Below are 11,114 nucleotides of genomic sequence, written 5' to 3' on the forward strand. Positions count from 1 at the left end.
GGGGCCCCACCCCGGGTCCGCTTGGGGCCGGTGGGGGGCGCCAGGCCAGGGTTGTCGATGTAGTCGTTCTCCACGTGGCTGGTCTTCATCTGGTCGATGGGGAGGATGGTGAGTGGGTGCTGGAGCCGGCTGTGGGGCACGCGGCTGTCGAGAAGGGGCTGGACCATGACTGAGCTGGGAGTCAAGGGGGCGGTCTGTGGGATCGGGGGCTCCATGGGGCTGGAGGTCCTGGACAGCACTGAGAAACAGGCTTCTAGGGGCCCTGGGGGTGGGGGGAGGAAGAGAGAATGGATTCCAGGCGTCAGTGTTTGGCCTGTTAATACCCCCATCCCCATCAGGTGCTTGGGAGCCCAAATGAAATGGGAACTGGTTTCCTTTGGTGGAATCTCCAGAATTAAGGCTTAGATGATTAATAATGACAACAACAGTAATGGTAAGTGGTAGGAATTACACTTACTTAGCTCTTAACAAGTACCATGAATATCAAGTCACTGACTCTTCACAATAACCTTGAAACATACCTACTATTATTATCCCTGTTCTAGCCACAGGGAACTAATGTTCAAAGTAATTGGTCCACAGTCGCACAAAACGATCAGCAGCAGAACCAGGACTCAAACCTGAGTTCATTCTTGTAGTCCCTGCGAACCATGCTCCTCATTTAAGACAGATCGCTCGATGGCGATCAACACAGGCTCTGGAATCAGATCCCAGTTCGAATCCTCCCTTCTGTGCCTAACAGTGTTGCCACGAATGAGGTTCTTTAACCTCTCTCTATGCCTTAGTTTTGCCAACTGTAAAATGGGTTCCCGTGAGGATTACATGAGAAAATGGACATCCAGTCCCTAACATCTTGCCTGGCATACAGCAAGTGCTCCGTAATTTATCACCATCCCAGAGCGCAACAGTGTGGATTTCCTGAACACTGTTAAGCACAACGAGCCAAGCGTTGTGCTGAGGATGTGGTGACCACGAGAGAGACAGCCCCTGTGTGCTCCCGTCAGGTTTATCAGCTGGATAAACACAAGCCTTTATTTCAGTCACAAGAGAAGGAAGGGCCCTATCTGATGCCTGCACGTCCGGGATATTAACTTATTAGCAGCACTTCTAAGAGCAGCAACCTCCAGCGGCTAATAACCCATGGGTAGGTGAGCTTCTGACAACTTGGATGGGAAATCCTCTCCAGGGGCACTCACATCGCCCATTTCCAAGTGCTGAGCTGAACATTCAGCCTAAATGCTATTTACTAGAATAGCTAAGCCAACCCTGGACCAGTTTCTAATTTCACTGAGAGAGTGCAATTTTAAGTTGGAATCCTGCCAGAGATTCAACTGCAGGGCCTGACACGGAACCCCAGGAAGTCACTTAAATCAAAGAGCGGAAACGGCTTGGTTCAAATTTAGAAAGTGCACATTGTTTTCTATTAGAAGTGCCATTTCCTCGCCTGCTGACCTTTACATTCGGAATTCGGCTGGAGATCAATTTAAAGAAATAGCAGCAGAAGGCCAAGACCTCTGCCCAAGGGGACATGATTTGGAATCCAAGAGAAAGATTAGACTCTGGGAAGATTCCACGGGGGGTGGGGGGGGTGGGAGACAAAACAGGGTGTGCAGATAGAAGGGAGATATAATCATCTTTAAAAAAAAAGGGGGGGGTGGGCCACTGGAGTAATGTGTTACGGGTGGGGTTTCGGGAAATGCTTTTTCAAGATGCTAATGATGTTCTAATTAGGAGAGCAGATCCTGCGCCTCAGCTGTTAGGTTCATCTTCTCTCAAAGGTGATGCCTATGAGGGGATGTGGATGGATAGGTTTCCACTTCCCCACACGGCTCCAGGCTTGGGACACAGTCGGTCCATCGCAATATTCCAATTACAGGAGAATGACACCTTGCCCGGATGACTCATCCATACTTCTCAATGTCTATAGTAAGGAATGAAGAGGAAATAAGAAAGGCATTCAGGGCAACTCAGCATTGTATTTCCCCTTCTTGGAAACAGTGTTTTGATCAGCAATGGTTAAATCAGCCGTGGGCAAACTACGGCCCGTTTGAAATGAATAAAACTAAAAAGACCGCACCCTTTTATATAATGATGTTTACTTTGAATTTATATTAGTTCACACAAACACTCCATCCATGCTTTTGTTCCGGCCCTCCGGTCCAGTTTAAGAACCCATTGTGGCCCTCGAGTCAAAAAGTTTGCCCACCCCTGGGTTAAATGGTCAGGGAAGGGCTTCCTTAGATGCTTTCCAGCCCGTCTGAAGTAAAGAGCTAGCTCTAGATGCGAAGTTCACGAAGGGGATGGGATGAAAGGGGGCTTACCCACAGGCTCCTCATCTGTGCATCATCTATACTGCCAAATGCAAGGGGAAAAAAGCCTTTTCTACAAGGTTCAATGCTCAGTCAACTGATCTTTCCCGTTCACATAGGGCATGAACTGTTGGCTTAGCTCCCACTGTCTACCTACATAAAAGATGCTGGTATTTCTGTGCATGGTTTCTCCCATCTTGGAAAGTCTGCCTCCTGCCTCCATGTTTTCTCCCTATGAAAAGAGCATCATCTTCAAACGGGAGACTTCGTCATGGCAGTCGGCCCTAAGTGCCTGGCAGGTCTGCCAACCAAGTAGTCATTTGCCAAGGCGGCCTCTGTGGTCAGGGCTGGATGGGGGGATGGCAAATAAGCATCTATGGAGAGTTTTCCAAGGATCAGGTTGGCCATGGGGGGTGGGGGGAACTTCAGGGAATGCTACCTCAGCCCACTTACCCTTTGCAGGGGTTCCAAAGCCTTGCCTCTAGAATAAATGGGTTTGGGATCAACAGAAGAGGGTTAGGAGCCCCACGTCCTTTGCTTGGAGGAAAAGGTGATGAGGCGTAAGAATGGAAAATGCTGACAGGGGCACAGGATGAGACTCTCTGGAGCCAGCCAAGAGGTGCCTCAGCCTGAACCCCCACCCCAGACAAAGACAACTCGATTCCCTTATTCCAGAAGCTCAGGTCACAAATACTCAGGGTCCTGCCAACAAAATGTCAGTGGTGGCTTGAAGGCTGTATTGCCCCATGTCATTGGGCTTTGGTCTCTTAGGACCAGGATTGGGACTTGCCATGCTGTGGGAAGGAGGGGTACGCCCTCCCCAAGCAGATGATCCACTCTCCTTTCCCCAATTCTAGTCCTGGGGTTCTTTAAAAACAACCATTTTCTGCCCTAACTGGTTTGGCTCAGTAGATAAGAGCACTGGCCTGCGGACTGAGGGTCCCGGGTTTGATTCCGGGCAAGGAGACATGCCCAGATTGCAGGCTTGATCCCATGCAGGAGGCAGCCAATCAATGATTCTCTCTCATCATTGATGTTTTCTTCTCTCTCTTTCCCTCTCCCTTCCTCTCTGAAATCAATAAAAATATATTTAAAAAACACACAAAGAAAACAACCATTTTCTGTGGATGAAGCAAAAGGCACGAGCAATGCTCAGAGATTTTAACAGGCTCTGTCTGTAATCAGAAGATAGATTCACTAAAAAAGTCCCATGGAAAAGTCCCACCAGGAGGCCAGGATGGGAGCAGGGCCTGCAGGGAATGGAGATATTGGCATTTAGAAGGCTCCCATCACCTTCCAGGGGCAGCTGTCAACATCTGGGCCTGCATTTAGGGCCAGACATGGGGGTGGAGCTTGGTCCACAATGACTCAGCTCTCTTGGGACAGGCTGCATGCAAGATGGCTCCAGCAGGTATATTCTAAAATGCATCTTCCCTGAAATCCAAAACACTAATTCAAAAAGACATATGCACCCCTATAGTCATTGCAGCATTATTTACAATAGCCAAGATATGGAAGCAACCTCAGTGTTCATTGACAGACAAATGGGTAAAGATATGGTGCATGTGTACAGTGGAATATTACTTAGCCATAAAAAAGAATGCAATCTTACATTTGTGACAACATGGATGGACCTAGAAGGTATAAGTGAAATAAGTCAGACTAAAACAGGTACCATATAATTTCATTTATATGTGGAATCTAAAAAAAAAATAAATGAAGAAACAAAACAAACTCATATTCAAAGAACAAACTGACAGTTGCCAGATGGGAGGGAGAGTTGTCTGAAAAAAGTGGAAGAGATTTAAAATATAAATTGTCAGTTATAAAACCAGTCACAGGAATGTAAAGTACGGGATAGGGAATATAGTCAATAATATTGTAATGACTATATATGGTGTCCGATGGTACCAGACTTACCAGGGTGATCCCTTTGTAAGGTACACAAATGTTTAATCACTATGTTGTACACCTGAAACTAACTGTAATTGAAAAAGAAAACAAAATTTTTAAAAACAAAATATTTTTTTCTAATTAAAAAAATAACACACAACTTTCCTATCATAACCCAGATACAGGATTCCTTCTGGCCACTAGCTAGCTCAGCAAAAACTACCTGCTGGCTAAGCAGCTGCAGGGCTCACACCTTCTCAGGCCTCATGGCCTCACCTCCCCATTAGCAGGGACCTCCACAGGAGGGCTGAATTCATTTGGCTGACAAAGAAAAACAACTTCCGGAACTGCCAGTTAGATAAACCCCCTCAGCACAGCTAAATGAAGTCTCAAGAAAACCAACAAAAAAAACCCCCGAAAAACAACCCAAACCTCAATTGGTTTAGAAGATCAATCTCTACTCCCAGGACACACCCACCCTCCAGAGTGTAAGCAAGGCTGAGGCTGATGAACTTTAAGTGCAGTTTAATATGTACTCTGCTTCCCCTGCAAGGAAGGAAGGATTTATAATATAAATAGGAGGAGGCTTTGCCTCGTTTAGGCTGTTTGGAAGACTGATGGCCAATTTGGAAGACTATGGACAGAGAAACAAAGCCAGCACTCCACTTAGACAGAGAAGCACCTCTACTGAGTTTTAGGTGATGGGCCTATGGATTAGCACGAGGAAAGAAAACTTTCACTCCACTCCAACCTTCTAATAATAATAATAATTATTATGGAAGCAGCTAATATTTATGAAACATTTCTGGGTGTTAGGCTCTGTGATAAGCCCGCGATGATTTTCCCACTTAATCCTCACCAGCACCTTGGAGGATCACTCCCATTTTGCTGAGGAAGAAGTGGAAGAAAAAAGGGCCATAGAGCTGGCAAGGGATCAGGGAAGGGCTCAACCCCAGAGAGCAGAAGCTCCAGACATTGCAACGTCAGCCCTGACTTACAGTAGTAACTTCTGGTTATTCGTGGAAAAGCATGAAAGCGCCAATCATTTTCACAGCCATGAACTCTACCAGTCTCCCCAGGCGGCCACCAGCCCTTGGGGAATGACATCAGGCTTTTAACCAAACCAGCAGGGAAATGAAGCCAATGCAGGCTGACATGAGCCTGGCCCCCAGGTAGGGGGAAATTTTCGGTGTGGCAAGTGGAGGCTGGGGGTTTGAAATCTGCCATGAAAAGAAGGCTCAGAGCTCAATTATTACCTTCACTTCCAATTCTGTTTTCTTTGCTATCCCTTCTGTCAACTCACTGCCTCTCCCCCAGTTTACTAGGTGTTTTTATTTTTAGTTTTCTTAAAAAGTTGAATGGTCTCACTTGTAGGACCCTCAACCACCAAGGAGCCCCTAAGAGGAAACCCAGGAATGGGAGGGAATCCCCTCTCCTCCACCTGTAAAGCTGAACTTAAGGGTCCCTAGGGCTGTTCGTGGAGGGTGCATCCTGGCCCAGGGCTGTGGAGAAGGGAAAGAGCAGCCAGGGTCGGAGGAAGCCAGAAAAACAGAGTCCTAGCAGACTGAACCGGCAGGAGATTGGAAAGCCCAGAGCACACAGCCCTATACTTGCAGCTTGGCCGTCTGCGGGCCTGACACGGCTTTAGTACCTGTGGGGAGGGGCTGAGCCGCAGGCCCCCAGGAACCGGCAGAGCATGTTAAATGTCATGCTGGCACCACCCACCCACCCCTTCCCCTTGACTTATCCTGGGGAGAGGAGTTGGGAAATACTAGGAAAAGGCTGAAAACTGCAGGTCAGTTAGAGACAAACTGGAAGAGGCTCTGAATGAATGGGCACTTTCTGCACTGCCCATTCAGTCTCAGCAGGTTCTTTCAGGGAAGGTTGTTTAACCCTTTCACAGCTCAGAAAAAAAGGTCTCTAGTCTGCCAGAGAGCCCGCCCACCACTGTCCACCACTATTGCTTGGTTCTTTGTGACAACATCCCAGTTTAGTTAATTAAGTTCCAACCAAATAATGACTTATTGCTTCAAAAAGACTTTAAAGAGGAGGGGGAGGAAACCCAGGGACTTGGCTGCCCTACGCCCTACTGAGGAAGACAATCTCCGCAGCTTTGCTCAGAATGGCCTGGTTGAGAGGAAAAAGCATTTAGGCAGCTGGATCTGTCTGAGAATCCTTGCTCTCCGCCCTACCTCCCACTCCAGCGCCGGCACTAGGGAGCTCACCTCTGGCCACAATCTGTTAGATATCACAAAAGAAAACAGCTGCTTTTCATCACTTGGTCCCATCACCGGCTATCGGTTCCCAACCCTCTTCTCTTCCTCTTCCACAACCAATCAGCTGAACTGCAAAGGCCCTGCTCCAGGAGGAGTGAGAGAGAGAGAGGTCTTGCACTTTGGCTCTGGGCTATTCTAATTGGCTTCAAATTTCAGCTTCAATCTATTACCCCCATAATTGTTGTCTGCTCAGATCCCCTTTAAGAGGGATTAAAAGTCAAGAGTCAGAGAAGAATGGGGCTAGAAGAAGTCTGTTAACACTGGAACAATTGGCCCACATCAAAGTGTGTGTGTGGGGGGGGGGGGGGGGGGGGTGCAGAAGCCTAGACCCCCAGGGCTCCCTCTTACTGAGGCCCGAGATCATTTTATCTTACCACCTCCGGGAACAGATGAACTGATCATAATTGATTTTTAGCTTACTCCTGGGATGGGGCAGGAAGTGACCCAGCCAGAAAAAGACTACCTGACGAGGGAAACCACTCTTCTGCAAATGGCCACCTGCCCCTGAAGGGCCTCTTCCCTCCTCCACCAGATCCAGCACATCTGTGCTCCCTCCCCAGTGCCCTTGCTTCCTCCACGACCGTCCTTGGAAAGAACAATCGTGATCACAGCTGAACGGTGGAGCTCCTTAAGCCCAGCCACATGTCCCGGATACAACCACAGCCTTGTCAGCTGTCCGGATCTGCAGGGTGGCCCCAGACCAGAGAGCCAAGAATATGCCGCCTCTTACATCACGCAACACCCCACACCTCCTGTGTAGGAAGGGGGCCCCTTCCACTAGGGGCTCAGTAGTAACGAATAGCACGGTCCCAGCCCTGCACACTTGCTAGCTGCTCTGCTGACCCTGGCCCCGTGGGAGGAGTTCTTCCTCCCCATTCTGCAGATGGGAGACTAAGGCGCGAGCTAAGCAGGTTTCCTGGCCACCATCTGCTCTGACCCAGCCCCCAGCTTGGTCTGGAAGGAGTGAAACAGTTTTCAGTATGTTGCTCTATCACCTTCTTTCTCTGGCTCTTTGGAAAAAGCAAAAATCTGTCCCAATGAGTCACTGCTTTCCCTTCTGTCAAGGAGATCCAGGTTGGCCAAGGGATGGAACCTTCTCCACTCCTGCCATTCTCCTTCCTTATCTATATCCCAGATCCAAATGTTCAACCAGATCCAGGTTTGTGCAAGAATCCTTCCCCCAAGTTTTCCTCACAAGGGAACTTCTACATCAGAAGGGACCCATGGCAGGCACTGTGGGTTCAGAACCAACTGAGTGCCATGGGTGCCATCACTGTCTGAGAACGTGGAGGGAGGGGGCTCCTTGCTAAGCCTCCTTGGTACCAACACCCAGGACCTACACAAATGGATGGTTTGGGGGGGGCCCAGAAATGGGGGCTGGAAGATGTCACACCAAAGGGCTTTCAGCGGCAGGAACTGGAAGAGAAATCCCCATATAAGATGCCAAAGTATTAAGCCTTAGAGTAGCACCCCTCAAGGGCCACTTCCGGTGTGTGCGCGCGCACGCGCTAATGGGTTTTTTCTGCCCTTAATTTTTAAGTCACTGACTACCAAATTTTGCACTGAAAGGCTGCCTTTATTTGTTATTCAAATCAGTGAAAAACTCTGCACTGTGGGGTTTACCAGAATGGTGTGTGTGTGTGTGTGTGTGTGTGTGTGTGTGTGTGTGTTGCTGGTGGTGGTGAGTAAAGAGTATGACCTGGACAGAGGGTGCAATTCCAAAGAGCCTCATCTGTGTACCTATTCTGGAAGGATGAAAAAAATGATATGAGAGCTCCAAATGGTCACCATCCCCACTCTCTGCCCTGCTTTAGCCAGGAATCATTTTATTCTGTGTGTCCTGCCTCCTCCCACCAAGCCCAACCAAAGCTTGGAGACCTTACCCTTCCACAGGCTAATCTGGAAAAGGCTGTGGGAATGAGGAGAGCATTTACACTCCACACAAAGGGGATGACTCCTGAGCTCAGAATCTAAAAGGGAAGATAACCAAGAGATATCTTTAAAGTGTTCCTCTCCCTAGCTGACCAACACGTGTCCATCACGATTTCAAAAATCCGCCTCCAAAAAGCCCCCTACCCAGTACTGGCCACGCAGCTCAGTGGGTCAGTGTGTGCACTGCTCACATTAGGATTCGCCTGGAGCCTGCTGGCAAGTGAGGACCCTCCCAAGGGCTGGGAAAGAGGAAATTCAATTTCACACAGGACATGTCTACTACTTCTTTCCCACCATTCTGGAGAGAGAGAGAGAGAGAGAGAGAGAGAGAGAGATGCAGAGGCCGCCAACTACAGACCTCCCTTTCCTAGTCTGCCCCACACCCACACACGAAAGGGAAAAAAAGCTGAAAATTTCAGATGTTTATGCTCCATTCCTGTGAAGATCCAGAGAACTCTAAACATTGTGAAATCACCAGTGCAATATTGGGTAGGGCCTCAGGCCAGACCGAGCTCATTAAGAGATTGATAAACCCGGACTTCCTAGAGGCTCTGGGCCTCCAGCTTACAGCCTTGTGTTTCCAAGAGGCTCATCAGAAAGACTGGAGAGCCTTGGTCAGCTAATAACCAGACAGACATACACTTGCTCCTGCCCCTCCCCAAACTGGAGAGAATCAACGCCACAGATTTGGAAGCAGGAAAGAGGGGCTTCTCTACTGAGTCTGGCCACTCCACTGAACCCCACGCCTTTCCTTTCAGCACTAACCATGCTGGAGTGGGGGTGGGAGGGGGCTCCCACAGCCTCCATAGGCCATAAGGCTGCCTCCTGCCCTCACCCAGGCCTGGCAATATGGATGCCCATCCAGCAGCTGTCAGCTCTCCCCTCTCCCCACCATCCAGCCCCTCCAGCCCAGTACCTTCTCCTCCCATTGGTTGCAACCATTGCTTCCAAGCCATGCAACCATTTTCTGCCTCTCTTGCCTCCTCTACCCACAACCCCCAGCCCCCAATCAAAGAGAATTGAGAAACCGTCTTCTTGCACAAGAACAGCTACTGTCTAACTGCTTTTTGATCGTCTGCATAGAGGGGGAACTGGGCATAGCCCTGGCCCCAGTGATGGAGCCAAGCTCCAGCTGCCCTGGCTGGCCAAACCCGCCCTCGCCCCCCTTCACTGACCCGTGGCCTTGGCGGCTCAGGTTTTTTCAGAACGTACCGTCTCTATCCTTCTCTCTTCTCAGTGATGTCAAGCTGGTACCACCAAGAAGGAAGGGGCAAAGCGGGAGCCTTATCTCTCCTACGCACGCAACCTCTTCCTCCAGCTCCCACACGCCCGGCGTTATGTAAACGCACCTACAGCCCCAGAGCGGCCTGGGGGCCTCGGGGCCTGGCACAGTTCGGTGCCCGGGGATAGGGAGGCACGAGGAGGCCGGGGAGCCTCAGGCCCTGCAGAGGCCGGGAAAAGGACAGGCAACTAACTGCAAGGCAGTTGCACAGCATAAAATGCGGCAGCAGAGCAAAGGTCAGACGGCGAGGCACCGCCTCGCCAAAGAGAGGGAGCAGAAATGCCCAGTCCCGGGCCAGCCCGGCGCTGACCATCGAGGGGAGAGGCAGAAGGGGAGAAAAGCCAGTCCGTCATGACTCCGAAGGGGAAAGAAAAACCTACGTCGAGCATAGGCCGCTGCGGCGGGCTCTGGAGATCTACGGCAGAGCTGGCACCATGGGCACCGAGCCCGGGGTGGGCGAGCCGCCCAGGGCGAGGGCGCCCGCCGGACTCTAAAGGTGGCTCCTTACGTAGCCTAGAGTCTCCCGTTCCAGCGCCCGAGGCGGGTGGTGGCAGGAGGAAAGAGGCCAGGCCAGAGGCAAACTCCCGGGGCACGCATGGGGCTTCCCTAGTCAGAGTAGGGGGAAGCCGGGCTTGGTAATGTCCTGGGTTGGAAACGCCGGTGCCAGGCTGTGAATACCCTCCGCGCCGTGCCGGCCCAGCCCAGGGCGTCCGGGAGCTGCGGCGCACCGCAGCGACTCAAGGAGGCGCAGGGAGAGGGAAGGAACACTGAGGCGCGCCTAGAAATAGCGCACCATTTGCCCCAGCCCAAAGGGGAGTCGCGTCGCGGCTCAGAGTGGGTCAGTTTCGGATTCCGAAACCGGCCAGGGACTTACTTTGAGGAGCCGCAGAATCACAAGCATTGCTTCACGTCTGTGCAAATCCCCTAACCCGAGCGGGTCAGAAGCCACTGTCCTCGCAGACGCCGGCTGAAGGAACCGGCACGGCTTCCTGCGCTCGGCAGCGCCAGCTCCGCGCTGTCAGCTTCTCTCGCAGCCTCCGCGGCGATGTTGCAACCACTGCCTGGGAAAATGGCTTTTTTATGAATGGGAGGGAAGGGAGCTCCAGTGCGCACGCGCGTCGTTCGCGATTCTATGAATGGGTGGGCACAAGAGACCCCCGCGCGCGCATGCGCCGAGCTCCTTTTTTTTTCTTTTCTTTTTTTTTTATGAATGGGGGGCCGGAAAAGAACTTAACCCGTGATTGTTGGGGCTGGCTCTCGCTCCTCCAGGGGCCGTCGTTCTTTTACAAAGACGGGCAGAGGTTGTTGTTGCCCCCCGCCTTTTTTTTTTTAAATGAATGGAGGGCGGCGGTGACTGCTGCAGCTGGCTCAGCTGCGCGGGCTGTGCCCCCTCCCAGCCTGCGAGAGGAGGTAAAGGCCACC

At 50.9% G+C, this 11,114-nt stretch overlaps 1 protein-coding gene across 1 annotated transcript in view; it reads right to left on the reverse strand.

Moving 5' to 3' along the window:
• Positions 1-10,756, reverse strand: part of SPRY4 (sprouty RTK signaling antagonist 4) — a 111,319-nt gene extending 100,563 nt beyond the window's left edge. Inside the window, 3 exon segments of the mRNA XM_014529017.1 lie at positions 1-262; positions 858-1,921; positions 10,567-10,756. Coding sequence (XP_014384503.1) covers positions 1-262; positions 858-864 — 269 coding nt within the window. The 5' untranslated portion in view covers positions 865-1,921; positions 10,567-10,756.
• Positions 10,757-11,114: the final 358 nt, after the last annotated feature.

This window comes from Myotis brandtii, unplaced genomic scaffold, assembly GCF_000412655.1.
Source record: "Myotis brandtii unplaced genomic scaffold, ASM41265v1 scaffold668, whole genome shotgun sequence".
Lineage (NCBI taxonomy): Eukaryota > Metazoa > Chordata > Mammalia > Chiroptera > Vespertilionidae > Myotis > Myotis brandtii.